At 53.9% G+C, this 22,555-nt stretch overlaps 1 protein-coding gene across 2 annotated transcripts in view; it reads left to right on the top strand.

Annotated features, from left to right (window-relative positions):
* The window catches only part of CCDC12 (coiled-coil domain containing 12), a 56,382-nt gene extending 47,424 nt beyond the window's left edge, over positions 1-8,958 (top strand). For both annotated transcript variants that reach the window (XM_047095460.1, XM_047095459.1), the window contains exons 3-7: positions 2,534-2,613; positions 4,180-4,241; positions 4,462-4,496; positions 5,571-5,647; positions 5,743-8,958. In XM_047095460.1, the coding sequence (XP_046951416.1) occupies positions 2,534-2,613; positions 4,180-4,241; positions 4,462-4,496; positions 5,571-5,647; positions 5,743-5,825 (337 nt within the window). In that variant the 3' untranslated portion in view covers positions 5,826-8,958. The remainder of the gene's footprint in view (positions 1-2,533; positions 2,614-4,179; positions 4,242-4,461; positions 4,497-5,570; positions 5,648-5,742) is intronic.
* The last annotated feature ends 13,597 nt before the right edge of the window (positions 8,959-22,555 follow it).

Here is a 22,555-nt window from a genome sequence, read left to right as displayed (position 1 = left end):
TCCTATGATTGCAGTCCCTCAGATCCTGGTTGCCTTGGGGCTTGTCCAAGGCTAACAGATTTTTTAAAATATGTCTCGGGGCTCCTGGGTGGCTCAGTCGGTTAAGCGTCCAACTTCAGCTCAGGTCATGATCTCACGGTTTGTGAGTTCAAGCCCTGCATCGGGCTCTGTGCTGACAGCTCAGAGCCTGGAGCCTGCTTCGGATTCTGTGTCTCCCCCTCTCTCTGCCCCTCTCCTGCTCACGCTCTGTCTCTCTCTCTCTCAAAAGTGAATAAACAGTAAAAATAAATAAATAAATAAATAAATAAATAAATAAATAAATAAATAAAAGTATGTCTCTTGTCAGGTGTTTTCAGCCATTTTCAGAAGCAGGGGGTTAAACCTCGGCTCTGTGTTGGAAAAGCCAGGCCCTGGAGCAGAACCCAGTGTCCCCATGACCTGTCACAGAGACTCCTGCCCTTCAGGGGTGGGGGCCGAGGGCAGGGCAGGTAACTGGCATTCATTAGAGGTTATCTCTTCATAAGCTCTCTCACAGAGTGAATCAGAGAGGGCTTGGATGTAGCTTGACGGAGCTGGACATACCCTTCTTGTTTAATGATGTGGAAGCTGAGGCCGAGAATGGGATGGTCCCACAGTGACTGGGACACAGGTGTTCTTGACTGCTGGACTGGTGCTCAGCTCCCAGGGAGAGCAGGGGACGCTGGGCGGTAGCACTGCTGTGGGGGATGGGGCTGCTGTGTGGCCAGCCTCCTCCCCCCCCCCCCCCGGGCCCCCGCCAGTGCTGCTCTTTCCTATTGTGCTGCCCTCTCCCTGTCCCCCTGCTGTGTCTTCCCTGTTCCAACATCTTACGAAGCCTGGGCAGCAAGGCGGCTGGGGTGCGGGTACTTGTTCCTGGGGCTTCGAGCTCTGGGTCCAGTTCCTAGCAGACTCCCCTCTCTCCTGCTGATTTCTCACAAAACCCTGAAGCTGGTTTCTGAGAGCGATAGTTTTTTTTTTTTTTTCTCACTAGTCCATGCAGTTTTCTTCCCACACCCAGTTTCTCTTCTGCTTTTCTCACTACCTTGTTGTGAACGAAAGTCAGTGTACCGAATCATGCCCCACTTTCTCTGCTGGGGCTTCCGTGGCATTTACCAGCAGGCCTGCAGGAGGCGCTAGAGGGTAGAGGACAGGGTGGGTGTCCTGCTCTTAGCGCCGTGGACTCTGGGCATGGAGCCCTGGCAGAGAAGGGGGCTGCCAGAGCTGGTGATAGGGACTGGTTGGCAACAGAAAGCTCCCAGATTCAGACCTCTGCCACTTGCTGGGTGTGTGGCCACAGACACCTGCTGCCTCATCTGTAGAACAGCTTGCCTGCACAGGGGACCTCAGCAGCGGTTTTGCCCGGCACAGAGGGTTTGGTAGGTGACGGACTGTGGGAGCCCTCCTGCTGGGAAAACCATCCCAGGACTTCTGAGGGGCCAGCAGCCGTTGAGGGGCTCAGAAGACGTAGTGAAGGAGGACCCACCTCCCAGGCTCACCTGGCTGGCATGTCAGGGGGCTGTTCTGCTTCCCTAGAGTGGAAATGGTCTGTCCCACAGTCTGTCTTGCCTTTATGAAGCAGCAGCCCCCACATGCAACGTGTCACTTTGCCAGCCCGTGGAGGGAGCCTGGGGCCATTTCTCCTGCGGTCAAGCTTCCCTGTGTGGGGGTCGGGATTGATGAGCTGCTGAGCCAGGGAGACCCCAGCACATGCCTGGCGTGGAGGCCACCCCTGCCCAAGGGGACTGACGTGAGAGGAAAGTAACAGCGCTGTTGCTGGCCGGGCCCAGTGTGTGATCCTGGTCCCTCACAGCTCCCCTCCCTTCACGGAGGTCTTGGGGTCTGCCCAGTAGTGTTTTAAAGCCCTCTTGTGGCGGCGGGGCCATGCAGTTCTTCCAGCTGTCCCAGCCTTGCACGCTGTCGTGCCTGTCCTTCACCCTTGCCGGCTACTCCTCGCACGCACACACCCTTGCCACCAGGAGCTGAGGTCTGTGCCAGCGGCTCCAGGCCACAAAGGCTCTAAGAAGGAAGCCAGGCTTGGAGAAACAGTGGGTGACCACCGGCTTTGTCCTGTAGGAGAAGCTCAGCCTGGGAGCTCCGGCCCTGACTCCGGGTCAGACGCTGCAGCCACTGCTGTGAGACCTTATGAAAATGCTCCAGTCTCTCTGACCCTCAGTTCTCCCGGCTGTCAGATGGAGCTCATCCAGGAGAGACAGCCAGAGAATGCTCCCGGGCATCCCTGGCCCCAGCTCTGGGCGAACCTACGGTGCGGGCGGGGCCTTGGCGGAGTGACCCGCCCAGCTGCTCCCCGGCAGATGACGGGGCTGCATGGAGAGGGGGGCCCGTCCCTATGGTCCTTCTGTTCCCGTGCTCTTCCTCTTCACCAGGCCGTCTCCAGAGAGACCGGAGGAAAGTCACTGGCTCGTGTGGCTTCCTCACAGTCCGACCTCCAGGTGTACGAGGTGAACGAGACTGCCACATGCTTCGCTCCATCTCTGCTTGTCATCTCCTCTCGTAGGGAACTCAGGCTGCGGAACTACGTCCCAGAGGACGAGGACCTGAAGAGGAGGAGGGTGCCCCAGGCCAAGCCAGTTGCGGGTAGGTGGGCCGCCTCCACGTTGTCAGGTGTCGTCCTCTCTTGGAGGGTAACTGGCAGTGCCAGGCCTGGAAGTTGGGCCTCCAGGACCCCTGGCAACGTCTCACAGCCATCCAGAAGTGGTCAGTGCTGAGTGACAGCAGAGAGGTGGTCAGGGCACGGCTGGAGGGCCTTCCGGGGACCTGCGAGAGAAGAGGCCCCATTCCCCTAAAGGACCTCTCTGGGCTGAGACGTGGAAGGGGCAACAGGGGCAGGGGCATAGGTGGGGATGGATCCTGGAGGCACTTGGGGGTCAGAGTGAGAGACCCTGGAGAAGAGCTGACCTCTCAGGTGCTCAGAGAGCAGCGGGCGGGCAGGTGCCCGCCGGCTGCGAGGCGTGGCAGTGCCAGAGCGCAGAGTATGGAGAAGGTGTCCCTGACGGCAGGTGTCCCTGTGTGAGCGGCCTGGCCGTGGGGCTGCCCGGTCTCGTGGCGTGGGGAGCAGCACAGCAGCCGGGAGCTTCTGGAGATGCTCCACACTGGAGATGCAGAACACTTACCACGTAGACCCCTGGCCCTGTTTTTATCCTTCGTTTCTGTTACCGGTTTCTAATTATACAAATTATAAATGAATAAGTACATTTATCTTGAAGACAACAAATTGTTGCCCATTCAGCCACCCCCGCCCCACCCTCGTCTACTTCCCCAGTTGTTCACCTCAAGATTCGTGTGCTTCTTAGGTGGTTCGCTTCGTGGTTTGGGCCCCCATGGTGGGGGCAGTAGGCGGGACCGGGGAGAGGGGCGGGGAGTGGTCCCGTCCCTCGGCTTCAGCATCTGTGGCTGGAGGCAGGTGAGGCAACATGTGGCCACAGTGACGGGGAGTGGTGGTGGGGGGGGGTGGCGGTGGGGGTGGTTGGAGGAAGCGCCCGGAGCCCAGACTTGTTAGTGCGCCTGGGTCTAGGCAGGCCCTCCTGCTCTCCCCACCCAGGGTTAGGGTTAGGGTTAGGGTGCCGTCAGCCGCTGGGCATAGCTGGGAGGCGCGTGAGGTCAGGGCTCCCCAAGGTGGGGAGCACGTATCCTTGCGAGCACATATCCAAGTGGGATGGGAAGAAAAGCCACCTGTGCCCCAGCTAGTCCAGGGCCCAGAGGATGTCCTCAGAGCCCAGGAGCCCCTGGAGATTGTGGGAAAGCCAGTCCTCACAGCTCTTCGCAGAACCATCCTGTGGATATACCAAGGCAGCTCTCTCATTTCCCAGCTGGGGAGAAGGGCCAAGAATACTGGCCATGCTTCCCTGCTGGAGGTCTGGGCTCTGTCTACTCTAGCCTTCTGCCTCCTGCCGGCCCTCCTTCGCCCCAGGTTGGCTGTCATCCGGGGAAACCCAGGCCTGCCTCCACGGCTGCCTTTGCAGAGTCTTCGCCTCTGGAGGTTGGGTGCCCCGGGAAGGTGGGGCGAGAGAGCCCAGGGTCTCGGGGGGAGCCCGTTCCGCACCCTCCCCCTCCCCCGTTGGGGGTGCCGGGTGTGCCTCGTGGGCCTCAGGGAGAGTGGCGGCCCCTTTCCGAAGGCCTGTGTTGTTGTCTTGCACCCTCTAGTGGAAGAGAAGGTGAAGGAGCAGCTGGAGGCCGCCAAGCCAGAGCCCGTCATCGAGGAAGTGGTGAGTGGCCCCCGTCGTGGGCCCTTTTCTCCTCCCCCACGGCTCTCCTCCCTCCTACTTCCCCCTTCCTCCTCTCCACTTCTACATTCCCTTCCACCCCCTTTTCCCACACCCCTCCTTCCTCCCTCCCTTTCTCCCACTTTCTGCCTCAGTCCCCTGTCTGCCCACGTGCCCTGGAGCGGGGGCCCTCTGGTCCTGACACGTGTCTCTTCCTCCCCAGGACCTGGCCAACCTCGCGCCCCGGAAGCCTGACTGGTGAGTGCCGCCGCTGCAGGACTCGCGCGGACCCACTGGCCACTCTGGGTGCCAGACACGGCCCTCAGGCTGGGCCTCTCCCACCTCACAGCAGGGAGACGGACAGTGTGGACACTTGCTGTCCAAAGGACGTGCTGACAGGACAGAAGTGGAGAATGAGAGGGTGCCCATGGGGGTGACACCTGGAGGGCGGGGGAGGGGCTCCGGGAGGGTGAGGAGCAGCAGTCCCTTGAAGAAGTCCCTGTTGCAAGGGTGGGGGTCCGGCCACCTCAGAGAGCTCCATTTGAGCAAGGCCGGCCTTGGCCCTCAAGGAGCCACAGGATGGAGGCGAGAGGATGGGGAGGGCAGGTATAGATGGCTGTCCCAGTTCTGCTGCCACTGGCCTGTTCTGCTTTGTCCTCAGTTTCCTCTTCTGTGAAATGGGGCTGCTCATCCTTTCCCGATGCCCCTGTGACCAGGCTGATACAGAGTGGGGGAGAGAGGGGCCATGTGGCCTGGGGCTTGTGTTCTACTTGACCTTGGGCCAGAGGCGCAGGCCACATCCCTCACCAGCGATTCTGTGACAAGTACAGCACCACCGAAGGTGTTCTCATTTGTCGAAACAGAAGCACGGGGCATGTGTCCTCCGAATCCCTGGGCAGGGAGAATAGGCTGTGTGTGCACTTCTGGAAGCTCCTGGTGGTGAGGATGAGCACACGGCTAGAGGAGGAGCAGGACCCACAGTGGGCTAGGGCAGGTCACTCCCTGATGGTGACCGAGGGGACCAGGCTGAGAGGGGCCCTGAGATACCACCCACCCTTGCACACCTTGACTCGGTCCCGTGTTTGGTGGGTCTGCGCCATCAGTCGCTGCCTCAGCGGGACACGGAAGGGTGACTGCTGCTGGGTTTTGGAGGGTGCAGAAAGGGAGAGAGGAGCTTCCTGGCCTCCTCCCTGGGGTGGTCTCCTCCCCACGGTGGTCTCCTCAGGCAGCTGAGTGTGATTCCTAATGCCAGAGGGGCTTTGGGAGGGGAGGGTCCCAAGGCCACACCAAGCCAGTCTTCAACTTCGGCCTCCTCACACCTGCCTGCTCCAGGGACCTCAAGAGAGACGTAGCCAAGAAACTAGAGAAGCTAGAAAAACGGACCCAGAGGGCCATTGCCGAGCTGATCCGTAAGTGCAGGGCCTGGCGAGGCGGGATCCCTGCCCTCTGGGTGGTGGCCCAAGCACAGGGCCCCTCCCCACTCCTCTGTCTGTCCCTCATCCAGGTGAGAGGCTGAAAGGCCAAGAGGACAGCCTGGCCTCTGCAGTGGACGCCACCACCGAGCAAGAGGCCTGTGACTCTGACTGAGGCACGCCATGTCCCCTTGCCCCTGTCAGGCCTGTCCTGTGGGTGGGTAGTCTCGGGCAAGGGTGGGGCTGGGATTGCTGTTACCTCCAGAGCCAAACCGCCCTGTCAGCCTGAAGCCCCCGCCGTGGGGTGAGGTCAGCTCCTTGTCTCCTAAGTGGTCCCCGTCACCCCGACAGGGGCAGAGCTGACAGCAACCCTGTGGGCTTGCTGTGTCTGTACATATGGATGTATTTTGAACTTTTTTTTATCTCTAGAAATAGAAACAAGCAGACCTGTATGTGCGCCAGAAACCTGTCAATATTTTCTGAGTCCTGGGGCGCTGTGGGTTTGGGCCCCAAGGCAAAGCAGAGGTGAAGCTTAGTATGAGTAAGTGCTGTGTTGGGCTGGGCATGTTGAGGCTGGAGGGGTGCAAAAGGCCCAGGCCTGACCTTCTGAGTCCAGAAAGTAGTCGTGTCAAAACCCACAGGTGACAGAGACCGAGTCTGAGAGAAGCCTCGCGGGCCTGGGCCTCGCAGCAGTCTGTGGGACAGCGTGGAGGGGCTCCCACCCTGGTCCTCTGTGGACTCCCTCACAGTGTGAGAGAGGCTGGGGGTGTGGACGGGGTGCACTGTGCCTGGCAAGGCTCCATTCTGGGCCGCTCCAGATTCCAGGCCCCTGGTGCTGTTCTCTCTCACCCTGCACAACCCCAAGCAGCCCTTCTCCCCACAACACAGTCGGAGCTAGACTGTGGCTTCTCTGGGACAGGGCCCCTGTATTGGGGATGGTGGCTCATATAGACTAGGGTATCATAGCTTTGGTTTTGAGTGTGGTCATGGACCCTGGGTCCCCAGGGTCCTGGCATTAGGACCGTGAGCCTTCTCTGGAGCTGACTCTCCAGAGTGACTAGCTGGCCACAACTCCCGAGTCCAAGTACCTGTGCCCAGCTAGAATTTCATGACCAGAATGATTACACTCTTGAGTCTCCTTCAGGGTTTCCCCTTGAGCCTCCCACCCCCACCCTGTGTCATTCCAGGGTGTCGTCCCCTCTGTGCTCAGTCGGAGGAACACATGGCCTGGCTCTGGCAGACAGTGCCGAGGACCCAGGTCATAGTGGTGGAGTGAGTGTGTGCACACAGAGACCGGCATGCTCATACAAAAAAGTAAATGCTTTCAGCTAAAAGTACGCAACTACCCAAGGAAGGTAATTTGTGCAGAAAGGGAGCAGAAACTTGCAGGGATGATAGGGCTAAAGTGGCAGGTGGCTGGCTGAGCAGTGGGCAACCCAGCACTCTGGTTCCCACACCAGTGGGGGTTAGACATGCCCACAGGTATCAGGTCTAAAGCCACACTCCTTCTGCATAGCAGCGTCTGGAGCTGGGCTTCCCTTCCTGGGAATAAAGGATAAGAAGGTGTCCCCGGCCCAGGACTGCTGTAGGAAGTGGGGTGCTCGTCCGTGACAGTGTGAGACTCACACGTGGTGACTGGCGGCTAGCTTTCCACCAGGACTAGAGTGTGGCCAGCCCCACAGAACAAGGGCCCCGAGTGCTGATGAGAAGTTTCCTTCTGCATTTACAGCTCTCTATGCCTATAGAAAACTGCCAGGCAGAGAGAGAGAGGAGAACAAAAACCATCACACACGATGGGCACTTAGACTCACAAAGTATGTGAGAAAATCCAACACCTTGAAGAATGGCTACCATCCCAACATGTGGAAGAATTTACACCCAAGGAAGCTGAAACAGTCACATCCTAACAGGCTTTTAAAAAATGAGTGTTTGTTTTATTACCACAGAGATAAAAGAGGGACTGAGCCCCATGTCTCAGGAACAGGGATTAGGCATGAGGAAGATCTGTTTAGAAATCTTGGAAACAAAGAACATTTATGAAAATAAGCAGCGTGCGCGCACACACACACACACACACACACACACTCAGCAACTCACTGGAGGAACTAATAATAACAAAGAAGGAATTGATAAATTGGAAGGGAAAGCTGAAGCTCTAAAAGGTGGCAGAGAGAGAAAGAAGAGAGAGAGGGCGGGTTGAGAACCTTGACGTACTGCTCGATGGCCTTTAGTGGACAGGAGATGGAGAAAAACCTGGAGACAGAAGGTACTTGAAGAAGGAATGGCTGACCACGTCTGTTTCTGGCATCACAGTAGAATAGTTGCCTGAAGTGATCCTCTCTTTGCAAACAGCTAAAAACACTAGGTAAATAAGTCATTACAACAAATACTTTTTAAATGCATCACTGATCTGGCAAGAAAGTCAGGAACACTCAAGCAAGTAGGTAAGAGAAGCAGCAGAATGCTGAAGCCTGACCTTTGCCTTGAAGATATGTAACAAACCAGGTGAAACCAGTCTTGGTTTTTGGGGTCCTCGGTGCCTGGGGCTAAGATAACGCAATGCCTGTGCATAATGAGGGGCCTGGTAGGAGAGCCCTCCAGAAAGCTGGGGCCCCCAAGGGCAGCTCCCTCTGTGAACGAATAATAAATCTGCTGTCTTGGCATCCCAAAGGAAAACTGAACCTTGCCGCTGACTGAACTGAAAAAAGGTCTCCCTTGAGAACTGAGCTGGCCCTCGTGTGGGTTTGCTCATGAGAAACCTCCAGCCAAGAATATAAATGGCTCCAGAATGTGGTGGTCTCAGATGCTTGATAGAAATGCAAATCCTACCTGAATGAACCTTGAATCATTGCAGTCCTTAACGAACGCCTGTTGATAAAGTTCAGGAAAAGTGAGCAGCTTCTGGAAAAGGTCACCCACCAAATCTACTAGGAAACAAGGCACAAGAAGCAAAGGACATGGGCAGGGATGTGGTAGAATCAGACTTGCAAAGGATTCATACATTAGAATGACCAGGTAGATGATTTAAATGTTTAAAAATGATGCAAGAATTAAAAGACAGGCTTGAAAATAGGAACTGATTTGCCAAAAACCAAAGTGATGTTCTGGAAATAAAAATTATTATAGCAGTTAAAAGCCCTGCATCTGTGAATTAGAACTAAAGAAGCGGTTCATGTACAGGAAGCTAGGCCTGAAGAGGTCTTCCAGAATGTAGCAGGATAAACAGATTGATAAAACCTAAAACAAGAAGCTAAGAGAGATGGAGGACAGAGTAGGAAGAGCTGACATGATGTGTGATCGGAGTCCCAGGAGAGGAAAAAAATACAAAAATAGAGTGGAGGAAACACTTTTTTTAAATGACTGTGAACTTTTCAAAATCACCAGTCCACGGATTCAGCAAGGCCAGCAAATCTCAAGCAGGGCAGAAAAAAGAAACCAACACTGAGATGTCCCATCTCTTGATGTGGATGGTGATTAATTAGGTATATTCACTTTATGACTATTCGTCGAACCACACACATATGATCTGTATGCTTTTTGTATGTGTGTGAAAGCTCAGTAGGCAAGTTTACTTAAAATGTTTTCTTGGATCAATCCTCCATCACTGTATACAAATTACAATCAAAACCCAGTGGCTTGAAACAAACCTTTACTACTGGATGGTTTCTGTGGGTCTGGAATGCAGGAGTAGCTCACCTGGGTAGTTCCAGCTTGGGGTCTCTTTAAGGTTGCAGTCAAGACATCCCCCAGAGCTGTAGCCACCCAAAAGTTTGGCCGAGGCTGGGGGGTATGCTTTCGTGATGGCTTCCACTCCCAGGAAGGCTCATGGAAGCATGCCGTATGCACAAGTCCTTGCCACATGGATCTCTCTGGCAGGCTTGCCTGCGTGTTTGTGTGCTGTGGCAACTGGTTTTCCCCAGAGTGAGCGAGCCAAGACAGAGGCAAGTGGAAGCTTTAGAGCCTTTTATGACCTGGTCTTGGAAGTGATGTGCTGCCACATTATATTGTGAGGAGCAAGTCACTACATCCAGACCACACTCAAAGAAGAATTAGTTCCACCTCTGGAAGGGAGGTCTAAGGATCTGTGGATGTATTTTAAAACCACTGCATACCCAGACACAGTGCAATAAGTTGGCAGAATGAAAAGAGCAGAAATGATGTTAAAATTAGAAAAGATTTATTCCCTTTTAATGAGCAAGACAGCAGATGTCTCAACCACAACCAGTGTTAACTGGGGAGATACCTTCTGGTATCAGTGTTAACTGGACGAAAAGAAATTGTCAACTTAAAATTCTATACCCAGAGAAAATATCTTACAAGTACAAGATAGTTTCAGACAAGCAAGCCCAGAGCATCTATTACCAGCAGACCCTCATGAAAAAAAAATCGATTTTGGGGGTAATGAAAATATTCTACAGTGGATTATGGTGGTTGCACACATCTGGAAATACGCTAACAGCCATTGAATTATACACTATCAATGGGCAAATTGTATGAGGTGTATATTATATCTCAAGCTGTTGTTAAAAAATTAAATAGGGGTGCCTGGGCAGCTCAGGCAGTTAATCGTCCAACTTCAGCTCAGGTCATGATTTCGTGGTCTGTGAGTTTGAGCCCCATGTTGGGCTTTATGCTGACATCTCAGAGTCTGGAGCCTGCTTCTGATTCTGGGTGTCCCACTCTCTCTGCCCCTCCCCTGCTCATGCTCTCTGTCTCTCTCTCAAAAATGAATAAATGTTAAAAAAAAAAAAAACTAAAAATGAAATAAATAAGCATTCTTAAAAAAAAAAAAAAGTTCTACAGGATGTCTTCAGATTGAAATGAGACTGGATCCCAGATGGAAAATCTGAGCTAGAAGTAGGAACAAAGAGAAAGAAGGTGGAACTCTAAATAGGTTATAAAATGAGAATGTTCCATGGAGTGAAAGTAAGACAAGGGCTACGAGAACATGTAACAGCAGTGGTAGGTACATACTCTTGATTGGAATTACAGCTCTATGAAGCTCACGGATGAAGAAACAAAAGATTCAGACTCTGCTACACAGGCAGGCTGACATTTCTGCAGTGACCCTAACAATAGAAAAAGAGTGTACCACTTCCAAAGCAGTTGTAACAAAACAAAACAAAAACAAAACAAAACAAAACTACCCAAAAGAAGGCAAAGAGAGAAAAGTGGGACAAGTAAATTAATCCAAAATACATCAGTGTACTAAACCACCTTATTTTTTTTAAACTCAGTCTGATGCTGTTTAAAAAAAAAGCTTAAACCCAAACCTAAACTCAAAGAAAGATGGAAAGTGAAGGGATTAGAAAAGCTCTATCAAGCCCAGAACCAACAAAGGTAGCTGGGGTAACATCAGACAGGGAGACGTTCGGACAGAAGTGGTATTAGCTATGTGAATGTGCTGTGCAGCACTGGGGCTGTCACTTGCCGCCCAAAGGGTGCGACCACTTTGGAGAAGTGGAACACGTGTACAAGCTGTAAGCAGCAATTCCAGAAGTAGTGTCCTGGGGGACCTTGGCACGGGTGTGACGCTTGCAGGAGCGTCCTTCATCACAGCGCGTGTGCACACATCCACCACATTGAAACACACGTGTAATAAGCTGTGATTCGTCCGGTGGAAGACTCTGGCAATGAAGTGAGCTACAGCCACATGCGATGTCATGTCCCAGAAGAAAGGGAGTATGAGCCACTTCTGTGGTGTTACATAACAGGCAGTGAAACAATATACTCTCTAAGGATACGCGTACGGAGGGTAAAGTGGTGCAGAAAAGCAAGGTGACAGTCCTCAACACTAGGCTTGCAGTTCACTCCGGGAAGGAGCCCTCTGAGGTATTGATAATGTTCTTTAACTTGGCTTGAGTGGCAGGAATTCGTTTTATTCTCTATCCGTTCATTTTATATACTTTGTTGGTATATATTCTGTATGTCACATGCATACTTGTTTAAGGAGAGAGGTCTCCAGAATTCACAACCAAATTATTCGGTAAGTGTGAAATGGAATTTTTTTTTTTTTTTTTTTACTGTTTATTTTTTGAGAGAGAGAGAGAGGGACAGAGTGTGATCAGAGGAGGGGCAGAGGGAGAGGGAGACACAGATTCGGAAGCAGGCTCCAGGTTCTGAGCTGTCAGCACAGAGCCGGACGCGGGGCTTGAACTCGTGAACTGCAAGATCAGTCAGACACTTAACCGACTGAGTCACCCAGGCACCCCAATTTTTTTCTTTTTTTAAGTAGGCTCCATGCCCAGCTTGGAGCCCAGTAAGGGGCTTGAACTCCCCCTGAGATCAAGACCTGAGCTGAGATCAAGGGTCGAACGCTCAACCACCTGAGCCACGCAGGCACCCCTGAAGTGCAATTTTTTAATGACCACGTCTGCAATTTCACTACAATGGTCTGGGTTAGAACACTGGGGGTAAAGAGAAAAATCATACAAGCACACGGGAGATAAAACAACCTATGAATGAATGCATTGTGTTTTCATCAGTAGTAGATACCACAAGACAACATTTCCCTGAGTGCTGAGGAAACAAATGTCCATCTGCTTAATTATCGGACATAGCACCAGGCAGACATTTTCGGGCTTCCGATACCAAGTGTTTACTCTGCACAGATCTTTGCTGGAAGAACTCGAAAGGAACGCTCTGTAGTGAGAGGAAGCATGGTAGGAGCTGGGAGAGCAGGAGAGAATCGGGACTGCATCTGGTGGACACTCACACACAGGATCTTCAACCAGGAGGCTTTGCTGTTCTTGTGTTAAGTCCATGGGGATGCGGTGGCTCCAGGGACATGGCTCCCCGTTGTCTCCCCAGCTGCCGTCCTTAGCTCCCCTAGGAGTCTTTGCACCACCGGGTTGCAACTACGGGCAGGAGGGAAGGGCAAGGGGCAAGCCAACTAAGGAAACGGTGGCTTCAAGCCCAGTCCACCAGGCTCGCCTTGACATCCACCAGCCATTACCATGTCCGATCCAGCCCGAACTGCAGACATGTGGGGAGTGAGGGTATTTTAAGCTGGGCACATTGCCACCGTGATTGGAATTGAGGTTCCATGAGAAAAGAAGAAGGGTAGAAAGAGTGCCGGGAAGGCAGCCAGCAGTGCCTGCCACAGGATGCAGGAAGAAGTGGTAAGCAAAGAAACTGGTAAACATTGCAAAAATCAATAATTGACTAACCTCCAGCAAGACTGACAAGGACACAAGTTACAAATATTCAGAAGGCAGCAAGGCTGTCACTACCGACCCCATAGACCTCAAAGAGACAATAAGGGGATACAGTAAATATCCACATCAATTTGAAAAGTTGCTGAAATGGACCAATTCCTTGAAAAGCACAAACTACCACAGCTCACCCAAGACGAAATAATTTGCATAGCTCTCTACTAAGGATATTGAATTCCTGACTTTAAAAAACCCTGTAATCAAGATGGTGGTGTTGGTGGAAAGATAGGCATAGAGAACAGTGGGAAAGAGTAGGGAACTCAAGTAGCCCCAAACAAGTAACAGCCGACTGATTTGCTTTTTTTTTTTTTTTTTAAGTTTACTTATTTTGAGAGAGCATGTGTGCTCGGGGGAGGGACAGAAAGAGAGGGAGAGAGAGAATCCCAAGCAGGCTCTGCACTGTCAGCATGGAGCCCCACATGGGGCTCGAACCCAGGAACCCTGAGATCATGACCCGAGCCGAAGTCAGATGCTTAACCGGCTGAGCCACCCAGATGCCCCACTAATTTTTAACAGAGGTGCAAAACGAGCTCAGTAGAGGCAAGATACTCTTCAGCAAATGGTGCTGGAGCGATTGGATCCCCACATGCCGAAGAAAGCCCCAACCTAAAGCCCAGTGGTTATTCTTAAAAACGTAAGTTCCAAAACTTAAAGTGGATCATAGGTGTAAACATAAAATGTAAAACTATAAAAGCTTTTAGGAGAAAACATTCAGGACCTAGAGCTCGGTGAAGAGTTCTTAGACACGAGACCCAGAAGCGCATTCATGAAGAAAAAAAATCGAAATTTGATTTAACTGAAACAGAAAGCTTTTATTTCAACAAAATCTGTTAAGGGGCGCCTGCGTGGCTCAGTCGGTTAAGCATCCGACTCCAGGTCAGGTCATGATCTCATGGATTGTGGGGTCGAGCCCTGCGTCGGGCTCTGTGCTGACAGCTCAGAGCCCGGAGCCTGCTTCACATTCTGTGTCTCCCTCTCTCTCTGCCCCTCTGTCCTTGTGCTCTCTTTCTCCCTCTCTCTCTCAAAAATAAATAAAAACTTAAAAAAAAAATGTTAAGAGAATGACAAGCTACAGACTAAATTGCAGACCCTATATCTGCTAAAGGACTCCTATCTAGAATATATAAGGAACTCTCACAACAGAAGGAAGAGGGTATATAAATGGCAGATAAGCACAGGAGAGCATCATTGGCCATTAAGGAAAAATGCAAATGAAGGCCATGATGAGCCATCATCACACACCTATTAGGATAGCTTAACTAAAAAAAGAGTGCTGGGGCGCCTGGGTGGCTCAGCCGGATAAGCGTCCGACTCTTGGTTTCACTCAGGTCATGATCCCAGAGTTGTGTGATCGAGCCCTGCATCAGCAAGGTTCCAAAAAGAGTGCTGATACCAAATGCTGACAAGGCTGTAGAGAAGCTGAATCTTTCGTACATTGGTGGTGGCACTGTAAATGGTACAGTTACTCTGGAAAACAGTTTGGCAGTTTCTTAAAAAACTAACATACACTGGGGCGCCTGGGTGGCGCAGTCGGTTAAGCGTCCGACTTCAGCCAGGTCACGATCTCGCGGTCCGTGAGTTCGAGCCCCGCGTCAGGCTCTGGGATGATGGCTCAGAGCCTGGAGCCTGTTTCCGATTCTGTGTCTCCCTCTCTCTCTGTCCCTCCCCCATTCATGCTCTGTCTCTCTCTGTCCCAAAAATAAACGTTGAAAAAAAAATTAAAAAAAAAATAATAAAAAAATAAAAAAAAAACTAACATACACTTCCTGTGTAACCCAGTAACCACGCTCCGCCTGGGCATTTATTCCAGAGAAATAAAGCCTGTCGACACAAATGTTCATAACAGCTTTATTTATAATCACCGAAAGCTAGAAAAAAGCCAAATCTCACAAGTATTATTGGCTTATTGAATGCTAGATCATTTGAATTTGTTGTCCATCCAGGATATGTCACTTAAAAACAACAACAACAAAAAAAACAGCCCAGATCTCCAGTTTAATGGAGGTTTCCAAGTCATCAGATGAAGATCAAGGTCTTAGTATAACTCCCCATCCTTCATTTTGGAATTAAATATTACACAAAAATGGGTGAAATAAGGATATGTGGTAACACATTTCTGACCTACGGCAGTGGATGAAGGCATTATTTCACTTGGTCCTGTACTTCGGGGAGTAACGGAATGGAAAATTAAGTAAGTTTTTATTCTATGAAAAAAACAAATTAACCAACCACAAAATGTCCTGGTGCCTGGTTAAACTGGTGCATCCATACCATAGAATACTACTCAGCAGTAAAAAAGGAACAACAAACTTGATAAAAGTGAGTGGCTTGGATGAATCTTGGGGGCATTAATGCTGAGTGAAATATACATATATGCATCTATCTTATACATATAAAAATCACATGCTGTACAATTCCCTATCTATAATATTCTTGAAGTGACAAAATCCTACACATAGGGAACAGATTTGTGGGTGCAAGGGTTTAGGAATGGTAAGGGGCAAGCATGGCTGTATATGACAGGGTAGCTTGAGAGAGTGCCTAGTGGTAATAGAATAGTTCTTGGTCGCACTGGTGATTATGCAAATCTATATATGTGGTAAAATGGGATGGAACTGTACACACACGTGCCAATGTCAGATTCCTGGTTTTGGTTTTGACATTATGCTATAGTTTCAGAAGATGTAGCCATCAGGGGAGACCGGGTGAACAGTACACAGGACTGTGGTGTACTATCTTTTTTTAACTTCCTCTGAATTTATATTCTGTCGAAAAGTTTTAAGATGTCTTTAGTGGTGAACAAAGAAAATGGTAACACATGTTAATAAATTGTGTGATTTTTTTTTTTTTTTAAGAAGCACTTTAAAAATAAGACACAAGTTTTCTGGATCCACAGACTTGGTCATAGTGAATCTTGGCCTTGGTTGGAGGGGCAGGTTGGGGGCTCTCGGGCCCCAGCAGCCCCCGTATCACAGGACTGAGGGAATGACAGGTGGCAGTGCCCACCTCTGTGGATGGAGGGAGCTCTGGTGTGCCCCTTGCTGCCCAGCTCATCAGGTACCTCCCCAGGACAGCCCTGACTGCCCTCCCAACACTTCGTGCCCCTCCTGCTTGCAATCCTTGAGGACATCTGGCCGCTGGGTCATCTCTGGAGAGGTTATCGGGCCTGAGCTGCAACACCCCTTCCCCAGCAGAGGACAGGGGGATGAGGCCTGCTGGCCCAGAGACCCAGGCTTGGTGCCTCTAGGTATAGGAAGGGCAGCAAGAGGATTGGGAGGAAGTTGGACCTGGGATTGCAGGGATGGGTCCCCGGGGGCTGGTACAGGGCCTATACCACAGTGAGGAATAGCCGACGGGGTCAGGGAGGCACAGCCCCTCAAGTTACGAGGGAAGATTCTGCCTAGCCCAGCAGGCTGCAGTCAAGAGTGTGAAGGCACCCAGTTTGGGCAAATCTAGTTCCGTGGAGTTGGCCTGGCCTTGTGGCCAAATCCCCTGTTGGGGTTCCACACTGCTGCTCACCAGCACTGCTAGTGTTCACACTGCTGGGCTCTAGTGTGAGATGTCTGCTCGCCTTCATCCAGGCATCCTCTCCGCGGGGCTCTGAGCCATGTCCAGGACCTGCTGCAAGGCCGCCCACCCTATAGGATCTGGGGATTCAGATCTGCTCCCTGAGTACCCACCTGGTGCTGGGCACTATTTCAGGGGCTGATGGTATGGCTATGAATCCGATGATACCCTGTCCTCTAGGAGTTGACCTTCCTCCGGTGGTGGGAGCCAAACTCCCTCCCTTAGACCTGTCTGAAATTCCTCGCTTCCCCCAGAGCCCTCTGGCTAGGCATTAGTGGGGCATCGTAAGTGGTGAGATCTGGGGCCTCAAGGGCCCCGCAAGTCCACTCAGCCTGGAGACTGCGTGGACAAGTCTCCGGGCAGCCTTTATTTCCCCATCTTCACGTGGCCACTGGGGGGCAGCAGAAGACACCATCCCGGGGCCCCTGAGAGGGAGTGTGGGTCAGCTCAGCCTGTTTTCCTGCTGCTCTGTGGGTCTTGTGTAATGCACATCTCGCCACCAGGGAAAGCAGTCCTTCCTTTCCCACAGGGCATATGTCATTTAAGTGACTGATGTCCAAGATGGTCCCAAGAGTGGTGCTCTGTCGACCTGAAGCCCAGAACTGTGGGGGCCCGCTAGGAGAACAGCACCCCAGGCCCCCAGTCCACACCAGCCTTACTCAGGTTCCAGGCACCAGGCACCACCACAGCTCTAGGGGCAGCACCAGCCCTGTCAGGTCTCAGGCAGCCTCATTCCTCCTGGGGAAGGGTCTGCACCTGTGTGAGGCCCGTATGTACAGAATACCCAGGGATGTGGACCCTGTATAGTCTGGCTGGGAAAGGGACTCGCCTGGAAGGAAGGTCAGGGTCCCTTAGCCCCTGGGCCAGACCTCACATGGCATCCTCTGCCATCCTCTGAGCCGGTCCTGAGCATCTCTTGTTTGAAGCCAAGCTCCCAAGATGCCTGTCTTTGTCCCAGGGGCCATCCGGGCAGCACAGCCCTCACCTGATGGGCCTGGGTGGGCAGAAGTGGGCAACCCACAGAACGGGGTGCATGTGCGTGCTAGGTCCTAAGGCTGCTTCCCTCCCCGGCTCAGGCCTGGCCTCAGGGCCTCTGGCAGCTGTGGGCTGGGCAGGGGTGTCCAGGCAGAGTTTCCCGGCCAGCCTGCCCCTTCTCTATGTATTTACTGGTTTTCTTTAAATGTTCCCATTACTCAGGCCTCTGGTCGGCACTGAGACAGAAATAAATCCCACAAGGCAGCCCAGCCAGAAGCTGGGAATCCAATTCCCCATCAAAGGCCGGAAGAGGCCCCTATGCAGAGCATGCCAGACCACAGTGGCCCACACACTCCACATGGCCACGAACGCAGCCACGCACACCCCCCCCATGCACACACACGTGCGTGCATTCACACACCTATACCCCCACATGCACACGCAGGCACCCGCATGTCCCCCGTGCACTCAGATTGGCCTGATGCACACACTCATGCCTTCACACTTACCCTATTCATACAGACTGACCTCACACACACATATGCATTCACATGTACAGCCCCACATTGCAGACTCGGTCCAGGTACGTGCTCCCTGACAGCTGGGCTCGCACTCAGTTGTGACCGCACACTCTGGGGTCACAAACTGAGTCATCCTCAAGGTGCCGGTAGGCAGGTAAGTGGGGAGGGTGCGGAGGGCAGGAGGATGGGCACCCGTGTGTGGCGCTGGAGGAGAGCAGCCTCATGGGAGCACAGGCCCAAGGCTGCCAGGGCTTCTGAATTTTTAAGAGAAACTGAAAAGCTGAATTTTTATGTGAAATATCCTGATTTTTAAATGTTGGCTCAAGACGTTGAAAATATTGTAGGGGCCAAACCAAACACGTCTCTGGGCCAAATTCCACCCACAGGCGGCGTTCTCAGACCACAGGTCCACACAGACACACACACACAAACAGACACACACGTATACACAGACATACACACAAATACAAATAGACACATAATACAGCCACGCAAATGGACACACACACACACACACACACAGATAGGTATTGTTTATATACAGATAGAACCACAAATTGACAATACAGTTAAGACACAGCAGACATATATGGCTAGGCACATATATGAACAGGCACACACGTTTATAAATATACATACATAAATACTAATAAATACACAGACACATACTAATATGCACACACAAATACAAATAAACATAGACCCACACAAATATGTACACACATAACAGCCCCACAGCACATCCCTCTGTCACTGATGGTGAGCTCGTTGGGGGCACCCAGCTGGCCAGTGTGGCCTCTGGGCGGGGCCAGAGTGTGGTTCCCATCAAGGCTGTCCCCGGACTGATACATGCTGGGGTTGGACGGTTCCCAGGAGGGACCAGCTGCCTTGGGCTGCCAGGAGAGCACAGCGTGGGGAGCGGGAGGAGCAGGGGAAGGGCCTCGAATGCCAGCACCTGAAGCGTTTGCAGCCACAGGTGCTGGGTGGCCCCAGGCCAGCCCTCCCATGCCCGGAAGCCCATCCTCCCAGCCTCGCCTCGTCCCCTCCTCCTCCCCATTGGGAAGCAAAGCCAGCAGGAGCCCATGGGGGCTGCTCATCTGCACAGCTCCCCACCCCAACCCCAACGGTTCCCTGGGAAGCTCACCTCTCTACCCCCACAAAGACTGCTGGGGGCCGGGGGGCCTGAACAGGAGGCACGTAATTAATGCAGCTGCCTCCCTTCCCCCCACAGATGGAGAGCTGAGGCCAGAAGGGAAGGTTGGAATCTGGTCTTCTGCCTCTTTTGCCTCTGAGACCCTGGCCCCCTTCCCCTCACCGCTCCCCCGGCCCTCAGACAGGAGGAGCTGCCCAGAAACCACACCCACCATCTCTTGGCCCCCACTGCCTGCAGGACTGTGATATACCGAAGGAGGGAACCAGTCACTGGGGATATCCTGGCCTTGTGTCCTGGGGGCCCACCGAGGAGTGGGACTACTGAATCCACACAGGCCTGGAGACCTGGACAGGGGCCTGGCCACAGAAGAGAAGCTGAGGCTCAGAGAGGGAAGGCAGCTTGCCCGGGATCACACAGCACACACCGGGAGCCAGCCAGGGTCCAGGCCCCTGCCTGGCTCTGGAGTCCCCTCCTCTGCCCAAGAGGAGGCTCTTCCGCCCCAGCCAAGGCTTGTTTCGGTTGGCCATGGTAGTCTCAGGCGGGGATCATTCTCCTGGAATTGGCTGAGGAGGCATGAGGTACAGGCAGCTGGACCCAGCCCAGCCTGTGTGCCGGAGCTGAGCGGCAAGCCCCACTGCTCCTGCCACCCCCCCCGACGGACCCCCACAGCCAGACCTCTTCCATGAACCAAGGCAGGACCTTGTCAGACTCCCGGGCAGGGTCACGGCCCTTCACACGCCATCAGAGCAGGGCTGTGTCCCCTTAAGACCCTCTAGGGCAGGGTCGTGTCCCTTCTGAACTTCCAGAGAACTCAGTCCCCTTTCTCCTGTGTCCTGCCCCCTCCCACCTTCCCAGGGTGAGAGCAGAAGGATGTGGGCTCTCCCAGCCTGCCCGCTCCAGGTGGGCATGGGGGGCCTGCTCCATCCTGGTTCTCAACAGGCTTACAGGCTGAGGGTGAGCAGGGCCGTCTCTTTGGTGCCCCTGGACCCCTAGGCCCCACTCTGAGCCGGGAGCTATGGTCTCACCCAGCCTAGAGGCCTGGCCTTGTGTTCCAGGGGGCCCTAAGAGGGTACCTTCCAATGGTCTTCGGAGGTCCCTGTCCCAGTCTGCCCGAAGGAACACAGGCCAGAGAGGGCAGGGCCTCTCCACACGCTCAGGACAGGTGGGAGCTGCAGGCAGCCTCGCTGGCCCAGCTCAGAGTTGATGGCAGCCCATGAGGTGCCAGCCGCTGTGGCCAAGGAGGCTGCGGAGCCGGGGTCTCCGTGCCCTCCTCCCTGCCTGCCTGCTCCCGGCTTGCCTGCTGTTTACGTGTTCCCTGCGGCTTGGCTGCGCTGGGAGGCCTTGAAGGGAGAAGTGACCACCTGGCTCCAGCCCCTGCTCAAGGCAAACAGGGTCCTGACTGCCTGCCAGGCCCACTGAGGGCTCCCACTTCCTCTGCCAACACCTGGATGGCCCAGGCGCTGCTCAAGGGCCTCTCTGAGTGGGAAGCCCGGCCCTGGCCCAGGGGCTCTGGGTCTGAGAGAGGAGGGTCCTGGCCTAGGGGCTTGGACTGGTATAAGGTCCAGTCCAGTCCTGGACATCCCAGCAATGGTTCCCAGTCTAAAGGGGAAGGCCTGGCTCTGTCCTGGGGTAGGGGTGTGGGGGTATATAGTCTGAGGAGCACAGCCCTGTCCTGTGGGTATCTCACCTGAAGGGTGAGCACAGCCTTGTCCTGGGGTGGAGGTCCCTGGTCTGTAGGAAGAGACTAAACCCTGTCCTAGAGGGAATCCAATCTGAAAGAGGAGGCTCAGCTCTGTTCTGGGGCATGCCTAGTCTGAGGGGGAAGACACAGCCCTGGCCTAGGGATACCCAGTCTGAATGTTTCAGGGTGAGGGGGCCTCATGGACTCTATTTCAGAAGCCTCCCCGGGAGGAGTCTGGGCTAGACGGTGGGGCCCCAGGGCCCAGCCCACTAGAGGCCTCAGTGCCTGCCTGCGGGGTGGGTGGGACGAGTTTCCCGGAAAGCCCAGTGGTCCAGAGGTCCCATAGCTCTGAGCCCTGAAGAGGGGCATCACACGGACACCCCTGGGAAGGGGATGGGGGTTCTCTTCTTGGGCCTCCCAGCCAGCACCTCATCCAGGGTGCTTCTGGCCTGCCACCTGCCTCCCACAAGGCTGCCTGTCCCCTGACCCCTAACTTCCTCCGGCCTCTCCACTAATGCAAGGACTCTTCTAAATGTGGCTCAGACCTTGTTGCTCTCCCTGTATGATTTCCAGTGGCGCCCAGTGTTCATGGGAGTCCTCGATGCCTAAACTGGCTCAGGTCCTGGCCCGTGCGTCTCACGCCATTCCAAGCACATGACACCACATGGTGCTCCAGGCGTGTGCCAGGCCTTGGGCAGTTGTTTGCCCTGCCCACCATCTAGAAGGACAGGCAGGGCCGGGCCTGAGGCTGCCCAGAGCACACCTGTGCCACCCGCTGCCCAAGTGAGTTTGCGGTCCCTCCCCCATGACCCCTCACCCAGCCCCCCGTGGTGGCGGTGCTGTTAGAGATGGGAGCGCCTTCCAGACGCTGAGTCCATGGAGCAGAACAAACGGGTGGCGCTGGGCTGAAGGAAGGGCCAGGCAGGGGTGCTGGCCTGTGTAAGCCCAGAGTCGGGCAGGGCTGCCTTCGGAATGGAGAAAGAAGCTTGTGCTGGTCAGAGCACGGGATGGACACTCAGCTGGGTCAGTTCTCAAGGAGGTCATTCTGGGGCCCAGGACTGGGCAGTGCAGGGGCCAAGGGGGCAAGGAATGTAGTGGATGGGTGACGGAGGGGGATGCTCAGCGACAGCCTCGGATGCACAGGGAGTGGACATGCCGAGTCCTGCAGGTCCTCAGCCCAGCCAGACCTGTGGGTCCCCAGGCTCCCCCACAGCTCCCAGGCCAGAGCAGAGGCCGCAGCCCACCCTTCACTTGATGGCCTCGGCATGTTCCCCGCACCCTCACCCTCAGTCTGATTGCCAGGAGTGTGTCACATCTGGGGTGGGGGCTGGGACCATGTATGGAGGGCTCCCTGCGTACCTCAGCCTCCAAGGGGCCCAGTATGGCCACCAGAGGGGCAGGAAGGGGCCCAGAGCAGGGCCAGGGACCTAGGGATATGCGGTTGGCCCTTGGTGGACAGTGACTGGGGCAGCAGGTGGAGAGCTGGCCCGGAGGAGCCTGGGTCCCCCCGGGGGCCTCGGTCCAACCAGAAGCATCCAAGGGTGGCAGGGAAAGGTTGGGGCCCCGCCCCTGCATGGCTCTGCCGGGTCCCTGTGTGACCCCAGCAAACTCCAGCCACTGTAGGCCTCTCCCAGGTCTTTCCTGCTCCACTGTGCCTGTGGCCCCCAGAGTCCCTCCTGAGGTGACACCCATGAACTTCTCCGATGCTCCTGCCCCTCCCCTCCCAAGTCCCCAGTTCAGACCACAGGAAGCTACACGCTGCTTCCTTTTCCCTTTTTTTTTTTTTTTCCTGTT

Source organism: Lynx rufus, unplaced genomic scaffold (assembly GCF_022079265.1).
Source record: "Lynx rufus isolate CCGP_SWC_20201006 ecotype Redwood Valley unplaced genomic scaffold, mLynRuf1.p SCAF_4, whole genome shotgun sequence".
NCBI lineage: Eukaryota > Metazoa > Chordata > Mammalia > Carnivora > Felidae > Lynx > Lynx rufus.
The sequence above is the reverse complement of the archived record's forward strand: the minus strand, read 5'-3'. Positions and strand labels throughout refer to the sequence as shown.